The 12,781-nt window shown below is 41.6% G+C and overlaps 2 protein-coding genes across 7 annotated transcripts in view; one reads left to right on the forward strand and one right to left on the reverse strand.

Annotated features, from left to right (window-relative positions):
- taf1a (TATA box binding protein (TBP)-associated factor, RNA polymerase I, A) overlaps positions 1–12,781 on the reverse strand; it is a 19,020-nt gene continuing 6,239 nt past the window's right edge. Inside the window, exons 1-11 of one of the 2 annotated variants that reach the window (XM_039781134.1) lie at positions 9,457–9,746; positions 8,560–8,763; positions 7,901–8,064; positions 7,505–7,618; positions 7,211–7,409; positions 6,816–6,937; positions 6,358–6,516; positions 6,092–6,158; positions 1,435–1,558; positions 1,148–1,302; positions 1–397 (exon numbers count right to left, since the gene is read on the reverse strand). In XM_039781134.1, coding sequence (XP_039637068.1) covers positions 351–397; positions 1,148–1,302; positions 1,435–1,558; positions 6,092–6,158; positions 6,358–6,516; positions 6,816–6,937; positions 7,211–7,409; positions 7,505–7,618; positions 7,901–8,064; positions 8,560–8,686 — 1,278 coding nt within the window. In that variant the 5' untranslated portion in view covers positions 8,687–8,763; positions 9,457–9,746 and the 3' untranslated portion in view covers positions 1–350. Of the gene's footprint in view, positions 398–1,147; positions 1,303–1,434; positions 1,559–6,091; positions 6,159–6,357; positions 6,517–6,815; positions 6,938–7,210; positions 7,410–7,504; positions 7,619–7,900; positions 8,065–8,559; positions 8,764–9,456; positions 9,747–12,781 lie in introns of those variants that run through there. The other variant, XM_039781135.1, reaches the window with a different exon arrangement.
- The window catches only part of mia3 (MIA SH3 domain ER export factor 3), a 16,958-nt gene continuing 16,481 nt past the window's right edge, over positions 12,305–12,781 (forward strand). For 3 of the 5 annotated variants that reach the window (XM_039781128.1, XM_039781131.1, XM_039781129.1), the window contains exon 1: positions 12,309–12,559. In XM_039781128.1, coding sequence (XP_039637062.1) covers positions 12,439–12,559 — 121 coding nt within the window. In that variant the 5' untranslated portion in view covers positions 12,309–12,438. Of the gene's footprint in view, positions 12,560–12,781 lie in introns of all 5 variants that reach the window. The other 2 variants (XM_039781132.1, XM_039781133.1) reach the window with 2 other exon arrangements.

Below are 12,781 nucleotides of genomic sequence, written 5' to 3' on the forward strand. Positions count from 1 at the left end.
CGTGGGCGCTGGACGTGAAATTGACAACTCTGTCGGTCTTAAACTAGCAAAGACACTTGCGTCGGGCTTTGCGCTGCGCTGCACCGGGTGCAAGATAGGGTCTGAAGGAACAAGAAAATATGGAGGTTCATTTTTGTCAGTGAACCTTTTAAAACAATATATATTTTCACACAAAAGAAATATTGAAATAAACTTCATGTAAAAAAATAAAAAATAAATAAACGTGCTCTTCATCAGGACGCCTTTGCCTGGGGTTTTCAGTTGTTTAGCCCGACAGCATCTCAGCTCCGTTCTTGATTGTGAATCGCGAAGACACAACTTGATTTTCTCTTTGAGTTCTTCTCTCAACTTCACTCTCCGCTGGTTACCTGTGAGGCTGTGTACTTGAGCATTAGGTCTGTAAGAAGAAAGACATTGATACATGAAGATCTGCAGTAATTTTTATTTTGAATGCAACAGTTTTTAGACGAACTGAGTGCCCACGGTGGTGCTACAGAGAACAGATTCTGCTATTAGCCCCGGTACAGATCTCACTACATCATTAACAAATCAATATTTTCCCAAACCAAGGCATTCCTGTTTTCTCCTAAGGACAAGCTGATTAAAACACCAACTTCTTTATAGATAATAGATAATAAATATTTGCTAAGAACATCTTGTCATTTAAAATAGTTCCCAGTGCACATGTAACTTCAGGGTTTCCTTAAACCATTAAATGCCAACTTCTGTCTCAAAATGCAGTCAAGTTTCCTGCAAAAAGTTAGGGCTTAAAAAGCTAATTTTACATCTTGTTAAAAAAAATATTACTGTTTCATCAAAACTCCTATATGTGGAATAATGTAAGTGATTTATAGGGTTTTCAAATGATTCAGTCCTATACTATAAATTGAGGCTTTAACAGGATATTGATGTCCATGTGCTTCAGTAACAGGTGTCTCAGTTCATAACTGTGGTCAGATCTCAGAATTAAACATTGAAAATAAATACTGTTAGCACAAACTCCAACGTTGTGTCTGAAAGTCTTTGCCTCTATAATTACAGGTAACATTCAGGATTGACATAACATCCACAGTTAACACTAACAAGTTAAAGTTAACAGTTAACAATACTTCCAGAAGTCAGCTTATGCGCATGTACACCTACTTACCCGGGCAAAGGATTTTTGTCAGTGGTGCCTTCACTTCCATGAGCTCTGGGTTCTCCTCAGAGTCTTTACTGGCGTGGAAGCTTGTGAAGTGCAGCGCAGGCCACCAGTCTTTTCTTGCAGCCATTTGTCCAGAGACAACATCCTTCCAGTCTTCTCTGTTTTGAGACAGAAATATACAGAACAGCTGGCTTCAGCAACAATAAGTAAGGTATAGAAAGTAACCTGCACTCTCCGTAAAGTTCAATCAAAAATAGAGCTTCCAATTTTCCGAACATTTTGATACATACTGTAACTGTAGTTTTTGAATAATGGACTTCAAACGCTTCCACGCTTCCAGGTTGCTCCTCCAGCAGGCGAAGTCCAGCATTTCCAAAACGACTCCTAAAGCTTTCTGGATGTCACTTCTTTTCTCTGGAAAACAAATCAATAATGGATATTACGGAACAGAGAAATCATCATTCAGAGACAATGGGGCTATAACAAAGGGGAATGTGTTTTAATTAAAACCTAGTCAAATTAAGGCATCTTTTCTAAAACCCTATAAAAAATAGTCTGTTACGCTTTACATGAAGGTATCTACATAAGAATGACATGACACTGTCATGAATGTGTCATAAACATTTTAAACAAGTCATAAACGTTTATGACATAACGCTTCTTTTAGTAAGTGTCATTCGGTTTTTGTCATGACAAGTTATGGTTAGAGTTCATGTGTCATGACTGTGTCATGACACTGTCTTGTGTTCATGAGTGTCATATCACTCTTATTAGGGCTGCACGATTATGGCCAAAATGATAATCACGATTATTTTGATCAATATTGAGATCACGATTAATTATCACGATTATTTGTTGATTTTCCATCCATCCATCCATCCATCCATCTTCGTCCGCTTATCCGGTGTCGGGTCGCGGGGGGAGCAGCTCCAGCAGGGGACCCCAAACTTCCCTTTCCCGAGCAACATTAACCAGCTCCGACTGGGGGATCCCGAGGCGTTCCCAGGCCAGGTTGGAGATATAATCCCTCCACCTAGTCCTGGGTCTTCCCCGAGGCCTCCTCCCAGCTGGACGTGCCTGGAACACCTCCCTAGGGAGGCGCCCAGGGGGCATCCTCACCAGATGCCCGAACCACCTCAACTGGCTCCTTTCGACGCAAAGGAGCAGTGGCTCTACTCCGAGCTTCTCACGGATGACTGAGCTTCTCACCCTATCTCTAAGGGAGACGCCAGCCACCCTCCTGAGGAAACCCATTTCGGCCGCTTGCACCCTGGATCTCGTTCTTTCGGTCATGACCCAGCCTTCATGACCATAGGTGAGGGTAGGAACGAAAACTGACCGGTAGATCGAGAGCTTTGCCTTCTGGCTCAGCTCTCTTTCGTCTACAACGGTGCGATAGATGGAATGTAATACCGCACCTCGCCGATTCTCCGACCAATCTCCGCGCCATTGTCCCCTCACTCGCGAACAAAACCCCAAGGTACTTGAACTCCTTCACTTGGGGTAAGGACTCATTCCCTACCTGGAGAAGGCATTCCATCGGTTTCCTGCTGAGAACCATGGCCTCCGATTTAGAGGTGCTGATCCTCATCCCAACCGCTTCACACTTCGGCTGCGAAACCGATCCAGTGAGTGCTGAAGGTCGCAGGCCGATGATGCCATCAGGACCACATCATCTGCAAAAAGCAGCGATGAGATCCCCAGCCCACCGAACCGCAACCCCTCCCACCCCGACTACTCGATATCCTGTCCATAAATATTACAAACAGGATTGGTGACAAAGCGCCGCCCCGGGGCGGAGGCCAACCCTCACCTGAAACGAGTCCGACTTACGCCGAGAACCCGGACACAGCTCTCACTTTGGTCGTACAGAGATTGGATGGCCCTGAGTAGAGACCCCTCACCCCATACTCCCGCAGCACCTCCCACAGTATCTCCCGGGGACCCGGTCACACTCTCTTTTCCAAATCCACAAAACACATGTAGACCGTTGGAGCATACTCCCAGGCCCCCTCCAGGATCCTTGCGAGTGAAGAGCTGGTCCGTTGTTCCACCGACCAGGACGGAATCCGCATTGTTCCTCCTCAACCTGAGGTTCGACTATTCGGCCGAACCCTCCTTTCCAGCACCTTGGAGTAGACTTTACCAGGGAGGCTGAGAAGTGTGATACCCCTGTAATTGGCACACCCCCTCTGGTCCCCCTTTTAAAAAGGGGAACCACCACCCCAGCTCTGCCACTCCTTTGGCACTGTTCCAGACTTCCACGCAATGTTGAAGAGACGTGTCAACCAGGACAGCCCCTCCACACCCAGAGCTTTGAGCATTTCTGGACGGATCTCATCAATCCCCGGGCTTTGCCACTGTGGAGTTGTTTGACTACATCAGTGACTTCCGCCCGGAAATCGACGACAATCCCGCACATCCTCCAGCTCTCCCTCTAACATAGAGGGCGTATTAGTCGGATTCAGGAGTTCCTCAAAATGCTCCGTCCACCGCCCCTATTACCTCCTCAGTTGAGGTCAACAGTGTCCCATCCTTACTGTACACAGCTTGGTTTCCCCGCTTCCCCTCCTGAGGTGGCGAACAGTTTTCCAGAAGCACTTTGGTGCCGACCGAAAGTCCTTCTCCATGTCTTCTCCAAACTTCTCCCACACCCGCTGCTTTGCCTCTTTCACGGCAGAGGCTGCAGCCTCGCGCGCCCTGCAACTGCCTCCGGAGTCCTCTGGGATAACATATCCCGGAAAGACTCCTTCTTCAGCCGGACGGCTTCCCGGTGTCACCCGGTGTCCACCACGGGTGTTCGGTTTACCGCCTTTGAGGCACCTAAGACCCTAAGACCACAGCTCCGCGCAGCCTTCAGCAATGGAAACTTTGAACATTGTCCACTCTGGTTCAATGCCCCCAGCCTCCACAGGGATGCACGAAAAAAGCTCCGCCGGAGGTGCGAGTTGAAAGTCCGTTGGACAGGGGCCTCCTCCAGACGTTCCCAATTTACCCGCACTACACGTTTGGGCTTACCAGGTCTGTCCAGAGTCTTCCCCACCCCCTGACCCAACTCACCACCAGATGGTGATCGGTTGACAGCTCTGCCCCTCTTCACCCGAAGTGTCCAGAACATACGGCCTCAGATCAGATGAAACGATTATAAAATCGATCATTGACCTTCGCCTCGGGTAAGGTGCTCTGGTACCAGGTACACTTATGAGCATCCCTATGTTCGAACATGGTGTTCGTTATAGACAATCCATGACTAGCACAGAAGTCCAACAACAAACAACCACTCTGGTTTAGATCAGGGAGGCCGTTCCTCCCAATCACCTCTCCAGGTGTCTCCATCATTGCCCACGGTGCGTTGAAGTCCCCCAGCAGAACAATGGATTCCCCCACTGGCCCCCATACCAGGACTCCACTCAAGTCCTCAAGAAGGCCGAATACTCGAACTCCTGTTTGGTGCATATGCACAAACAACAGTCAGAGTTTTCCCCCCACAACCCGCAGGCGAGGGAGGCGAACCCCTCGTCCCACCGGGTAAACTCCAACGGCTCAGCCGGGCGCGTGGGGGCTTGTTTAGTATCCCCACACCCGCCCGGGCCGCACACACCCCTGAGCAACTCCGGAGAAGAAAAGTTCCAACCCCTATCCAGGAGTACAGTTCCAGAACCGAGACTGTGCGTAGAGGTAAGCCCCACCAGATCTAACCGGTAGCGCTCCACCTCCCGCACCAGTTCCGGCTCCTTCCCCCACAGAGAGGTGACGTTCCACGTCCCCAGAGCCAGCGTTTGCTGCCCGGGTCTGGTCCGTCGAGGCCCCTGACCTTCACTGCCACCCATGTGGCATTTGTTGATTTTAGCCAAAACTAATTTTATTGTCACATAATTATATAATTATAACTGCTTTTACATCCATATTCTGCTACATTCCTACTAATACATCCATATTCTGCTACATTCCTCCTTTATTGAAGGATACTGTGAAGGAGTATGCCATTTCAGCTGTTGTGCGAATGCTTTCCACACATGCATGTTTGCCGTGAAAGATACAGGCAACGCAATTTTCTGTTCACGTTAACGGCGCATGTGGTGCCTGGTATCTACCAGACGAAATAGCTACGCGGATTTCTGTGGCTCATTACACTGCCACTTACATGTCTGCGTTGCGCTCTGATGCTCCGAAACCCACGTTAGAGGCAACATAAACATCACTGAATGTCACGCTAGTAAACACTAATAACACGTTACACAGCAGCTGACGTTAGCCAAAGTAGTAACTGGATTAAACACGGCTAAAATGCTGACTGCTAAACAGTGTAGTGCGTCTGTATTTCACTGTAGGATTCCAAAAGCGGGACGTCCAACAGTCTGCTGCTAAAGCTATGAGCTTAAAGACACAAACTAGCACTGGTCACTGCTGTTGTCTGAAAAACAACACAGCCGGGACAAAACGTTGCGTTTACTGGTAAACTGGTAAACATTGTGACCGGCTTATGATGACCGACTGCTACCTGTTGTGGAATTTTCCTCACGTTACTCTGTGACTGTCTACATCTAGAAACTAAGCTGCGCGGTGCAGGGAACAACTTTGATTGGCTCATGGAGACATGTGATCAGACAGTGGTTTATGGAGCGCTAGATTGGCTTTGCAAAAACTGTTCTATGAAAGGAATGACGCATTTTAAATATCGCTCGATCACGCAAATTTGATCGTGGGAAGCCAAAATCGTGATCGTGATTAAAATTCGATTAATTGTGCAGCCCTAACTCTTATGTAGATACCTTCGAGTAAAGTGTTACCAAATAGTCTTATATCAAAACAATAAGCTTCATAATGTTTCCAGTTAGGCATCACTTTGTCGAAAAATAACAAAAATTCTCATGAATTTGATTCCATTTTAATTCTGTGTATAATTATGTGGTCAGACATTTAATTTAAGATCAAATCTGCTTTTACCTGACTGAAGCAGGAGAGAGCTGTACTCCAACATCAACTCATGGCTTGGGACTAGTATATGGAGGATCTACATAGCATAGGGAAGTAAAGTTATGAGGATGCATTAGACACTGAGTATTTCTGTGTGCTGAACTGTAAATCTAACAAGTTCTAGTTTAACTAAGTTAATATTGTAACTTGTACACTGTTTCACAGGGATCATTACAGTTTCATATATGTCTTTATAATATCAGTATAAATCCAGTGCTTTAAACATACAGTTATACCTTCAATACTTTCATCAGTTTCCTCTCCGAAGTATCGTGCCTCTTTAAATACTGGTACAGGTAGACCTGCGCGTTGGGATTGGGTGGAAAAGTGCTGTCATATGCGTAATCATTAAGGACTTTCAAAGCCTCCTCGTGATCCTCATAGAACTCCAGCATCTGCCAGAATAAAACAGTTACACAAGAAGTAGGGACATTTCACTTGAATTGGGCCTGAAATTGAACGATAGCAAACCTGACAAGAACAAGACAAAAGTTTATTTCTTAAATCAAGAGCACGAAGCAGACTGATGGTATCAAATGCATAGTAGGTCTATTCAAGGGCTGTGAAGTTTTTTTTCAAACTATTAATCAATTATTAAGATGGTTGCCGATTCCTTCTGTTTCATCCTGTGATATTAAAATATATATTTCTGAAGTTAAATCGGGATATAGTTAAATTGGGAATAAGCTCTTACCTCAACGTAACTGAGTATGAAGGGATCCCAGACGCCAGGATTTTTCAAAATCTCCTTCAGGTTCACAGATGCCTGTCTGAAGTAGTTGTGCATGTCTTGGTTGTCACCAGAGTCGGGATAGTCTGAAACGGTAGGAACAGTTTACGCAAACAATAAAGACATTTTTAAAACATGAAAATTGCCTCCAGATGGCATTCATTGAAAAGACTGTACATACAAATATGTTTCCTTCCTACAACGTAATCACCTCTTTAAGCTCCTTTTTCTACCTGAGTAGTTACTGGCTCTGACCTGTAGGTGGCAGTGTGACATCACACAAGAGCTTGCAGCATGTCTGCGTAACTGAGACCAGTAAATAATAGATGCTTTGAGTGTTAAACTGTGCATCACCTTACCAGTGTTGGAGTGTGTGAACTTTTTGTCACACCAGATGATATAATCCAGTAAACTCCTGTAGGCGTGGATCAGTTTAATCCTCTGGTACTGAGCTGCTGACTCCTTCCCATGCCTCCAACTTTCAGCGACAGACAGCTGACGCTTTGCATCCTCGATGTGACCATTAAGCAGCAGGTGGAATGAATGTTCCAGACAGATCTATACACGCAGAGGAACAAGTCTCAAATGTCTTTCAGTAATGTAAAAAAGACAACAGCTGTGCACTGTGTAGTCAGGTCAACCAGCTAACATACCATCAGGTAATGTCTAACTCCTGAGTGTTTCATTCGTTCATAAATGTTATTGTAGTCCTCCATCTTTGAGTTGGGGTGATGGTGAAGGATCTCGGTGCTAATTCTCCAAATAAGCTGGGGTGGAAATTGCAAAGAAAATGTCAGTATCAAGAAGGATAACTGATACTTTATTTATGAATACACTGTTTAAATGTTTGCAAATTTATTTTGTCTGGATGACTGTAAAATAATGAAGTTGTGTTTTTAGAAACTGGGCTGTTGTGGAAACTAGGGAGAGGAGTCAAATTGTTGTCTGTTCATGCTGTACTGTAGAATTATGTGTTGTAATTTATGTCCTTGGCTGGGCACTGTCTGCATGACACAAAAACATACTAATGCGGACATAACCAAACCTACCTCCTTATACGGCTGACCTGTGCCATTGGTTGGGTCTTCTAACATTTGTGGGTAACATGCCATATATTCTGCTGCCTCTTGCCATCTGTGATGCAGCAGGGCTTCTCTGATCTGCTCCAGACAGACTCTTGTACTCTGGTGAAACCCAGTTTCCTTTGGAGTCTCTTAAGATAAAAAAATTAAATAAATAAAGTTATTATTTGATGACATGAATGTATGTGTCATAAACATTATCAAGGTTTTACAGCTCGACAGTCAGATACTGGATTTTAGAGGTTTATACCAATATTTATATTCGAGAGGGTAAAAAATCTGACATAATGACACATCAACCAATTGTAATTGTTTTACATCAACACATAACAGAAACATTTTCCATAAGAAGTCTACAAATTGTAACTTAATTGCACTACATTGTACTGAGTGGAAGATTTTTTTAGTTGAAAAATAAACTTTGCTGTGTTTCTGGTAACAATTTATGTAATGAGACATTGTTTCTGAATTACCTCTAATTTATCTTTGACGTTTCTGTTATTTATCAGTCAGCATATACCCCGATACATCGGCAAAAAGTTAATATTGTATGTAATACTGTATCAACCCGGAAGATGTATTAGTGTAGGTCTATTGGATTCTATATTGGAAACACAACAACTCACCTGCACACATGGGATTAACCAGAGGGAGCTTTGATTTTTTCGATCCTTTTGAAGAGTTGCCGTCCGAGGAATCGCTGTCATCATCCAAGTCTTCAAGAGGCACCAGCTCTCTTTGCAAATCATCCATAATCAGCACAGCAGTTAAACTCAAATATGACAGCTGCCTTTTATCTCTTGCGCTGACGCTCAGTGTATGACGTCCACCTGGAGGGAGACAAAAAATTTTGTCAGCAAGCAACTTCCTTACAAGTCATAAATATTGCTTAGTGTCATAAGTCATGTCTAAATGATTATTTTAACTATTGATTCCTCTTCTGATTATTATTATTCCAATTATTTGTCCTACAAAACATCAGAAAACTCAAAAATGGCTATCACAATATCAAATTGCTTTTTTTGGTCTGACCAACAATCTAAATCCCAAATGTATTAATTTTATTACAATGTAAGACAAGTAAAAGCAGCAATGTCTCACATGCAAAAAGCTGGAACATGCATTGGCATTTTTGCTTGATGATTTAAACAATTATAGGATTATAAAATTACTGTTGATTAATTTCCTGTCTATCAACTAATCGTTTCACCTCTGGAGCTAACTGCTATGTAATTAAGGTGTTATAGTAGACAGGTAACGTTAGTCATTACAGATGAACACTAATACACCAGTAGTATTGTTATTTGATCTTTTGGACTTCACTTAACTTTATTCTACAGTTGTATGAGAATATATGTTCCTGTAATTTGAGGCTAAATCACGTAGCTGTTTAGCTTTCTCGTCAGCATCGTTTTGAATAAACATCACCACTAACAAAGTAAATAAGTATATAAAGGTGAGATCTCTTTAGTCAGAAGAGGCAAGCTTATTATCTTGTAAAACAAAGCTGGCTCAGTTCCTACCTGCTGAGCAGTAGCGTTACCATTCCGTTCCCATGTTTCTGAAGGTAAACAACGTGCCAATGCTAAATTAACAACTAAGCTAACCTGCATCGGTGCATTCAAATCGAAAGTACAGTAACGTTACTTATTCAGAGTTTGAATCTCTGTTGTTATTTTTGATAAATTAATATGATGCAGTGTCTCTGTGTATTGTCGATTAACGTGACTTCCACATGTTGGTTGTAACCAAAGCCGAAATTCTTTGGTTGTAACTATCCACCCACCAGTACCATAGACCATATGCCATAGACAGTAATAGACCAGTACAAGTAGCACCGTGGTAAAGTTGGTTTTATATTGGACGTTGGATATTCGACACATTCGAAAAATCTATTATGCAGCTTACGCTTTCAACCTATTCATGTCAAACCACTTGTGATGAACTCAGCTAACCACCCTACACATTGCACAAAGCTTCTTTTTTCAAAAAACTCATCCTTTAATTTTTTAAATATTTTTTTATGTAAAAGAATGCTTTAAATCTATTATGCAGCCTGTCCTTTTGACCTATTCAGGTCAAACCACTTGTGATGAACTCAGCTAACCACCCTACACATTGCACAAAGCTTATTTAAAAAAAAAAAACATCCTTTAATTTTTTTTATATTTTTTTATGTAAAAAAATGCTTTAAATCTATTATGCGGCCTGTCCTTTTGACCTATTCAGGTCAAACCGCTTGTGATGAACTCAGCTAGGTCCCCTGCACATTGCACAAAGCTTCTTTTTTTTAAAAACCCCATCCTTTTTTTTTTTTATAATTTTTAATGTAAATAAATGCCATAAATCTATTATGTGGCCTGACCTTTTGACCTATTCACGTCAAACCACTTGTGATGAACTCAACTAACCCCCTACACATTGCACAAAGCTTATTTTTAAAAAAACCCATCCTTTAATTTGTTTTATGTAAAAAATGCTTTAAATCTATTATTGGCCTGACCTTTTGACCTATTCAGATCAAACCACTTGTGATGAACTCAGCTAACCTACACAATTGCACAAAGCTTCCTTTTTCAAAAACCCATCCTTTAATTTTTTTAATATTTGTTTATGTAAATAAATGCTTTAAATCTATTATGCGGCCTGTCCTTTTGACCTATTCAGGTCAAACCACTTGTGATGAACTCAGCTAAGTCCATACACATTGCACAAAGCTTTTTTTTTTTAAAACCCATCCTTTAATTTTTCTTAATATTTTTAATATTATAAATGTCATAAATCTATTATGTGGCCTGACCTTTTGACCTATTCACGTCAAACCACTTGTGATGAACTCAGCTAACCACCCTACACATTGCACAAAGCTTCTTTTTTTCAAAAACCCATCCTTTAATTTTGTTTTGTTTTGTCTTTGTGCAATGTGTAGGATGGTTAGCTGAGTTCATCACAAGTTGTTTGACGTCGAATAAGTCAAAAAGGCGCCACATTATAGATGATGACATATATTAAAAATATTTATTTAAAAATTAAAGGATGGTTTTTTTTTTAAATAAGCTTTGTGCAATGTGTAAGTGATTAGCTGAGTTCATCACAAGTGGTTTGACGATGAATAGGTCGAAAGGTCACCATTTATGATGACACAATATTAAAAATATTAAGAAAATTAAAGGATGGGTTTTTTGAAAAAAGAAGCTTTGTGCAATGTGTATGGTGGTTAGCTGAGTTCATCACAAGTGGTTTGACATGAATAGGTTGAAAGGGCAAGCTGCATAATAGATTTTTCGAATGTGTCGAATATCCAACATCCAATATAAAACCAACTTTACCACGGTACAAGTAGCTAAGGAAGTAGAGAGAAAAGCTACAGATTATTGGCTACTGTGGCCGGAAAAGGCGGAGCAAAGAGCTTCTTCTTCGCTTCCTTTTTTTTCTTCTGTTTTTTCTTTCTTCTACCAACCTAACATTCCCTTAATACATCCATGCCTAACATCATATATCTATGGCCTAACATGAGCTGAAGGGATGTTTAAGCAAAGGCCATAAGACTCTTGTTTCAGAAAGTTCTGCTTTTGTTGTGTTTTGTTCCACATCGGTATTTGCAATTGCCAAAATGTAGTTATGTTTCATAATTTTATTTATTATTTACCTCTCTGGGTGGCTCTCTCAGGCTGTTTGTTGTTGGTTTATAGCCTATGTGTAAACTGGCTAACGCAGCAATTTCCCATTGGCATTACAGAAGACTTTATCTATCTATCTATCTATCTATCTATCTATCTATCTATCTATCTATCTATCTATCTATCTATATATTATATAGAAATGCTGTGAGCAAACAATAAATGGATCATCACAAATTGAATGGATCAGATGTGTTGTTATTGATGGCTGTTAATTACATGATAATTATCTTTTACCATTTTCAAAACCCCAAATGTGAAGAAAAAAAATGTGTTGAAACAGAATAGTTGGCAATAAGATATTTTTAAAGATTTTTCTTATCCATATTGATTACAGGTTTGTTATGTTTTTCTGTTTGCAACAATCCCATTTATCACTATTAAACTTGGGGGGAACTGCCTTTTTTCTCTTGTATTTTGCTGGCTATAGGTCTACACTATATTTGATTAAAGAGGCCTCTGGGGAAGATTATTATATCTGAAATTAAAATACACCGGTCATAATCCTATGAGTAAAGATTCCTTGTTTTCAATCTCTTGAATTTTTTTGTGCATATTGTAGATGTCTTTGCTGATTTAGCTAGACCTATTGGATGATTCCTGAAGCAACTGCACAATGATGAGGCTGATTTCTCTACTTCCACTGCATCTGTTTGAGGTTGTTTCCCACAGTCACATGGAGCAGCCAAATCCAAACCTTATATCCTGTAAACCTATCCGTGCCTACACCCAGCCGGATCTGATCTGCTGACGTGTCGGCTCCTTCAGCTCGCAGTGCTTCATGCTCCAGCAGCAGAGTTAAGCCAGTCCACAGAAACTGCCAGCATGGCAGCAAAACACTTCTACCGACAGGGCCTTTTACTACTTTTATTTAATTTTATTTCAACTGCAGCCTTGGAAAAAAGGTTCTCCGACTTTAAGAGATGCGCAGATGAGGAATGCAGCAGTAAGTTTGATTGTTGTAACTACTAGCTCATCAGGACTTCAGGGATACATCTTCCCACATCCCGATACTAACGTTACAGCTAGCCATAAACTACGCCTTATCTCTAGACCTGTTGCCAGTCGATATTTGTGACCTGGATAACCACCTGTAGTAGTTCCGTAGCAGACGTGTGGTGCTCGTTGAAATCAGCGCAAGCTAATCTTAACTGTAGGTATTATATTT

The sequence above is a fragment of the Perca fluviatilis genome, chromosome 18, assembly GCF_010015445.1.
Source record: "Perca fluviatilis chromosome 18, GENO_Pfluv_1.0, whole genome shotgun sequence".
NCBI lineage: Eukaryota > Metazoa > Chordata > Actinopteri > Perciformes > Percidae > Perca > Perca fluviatilis.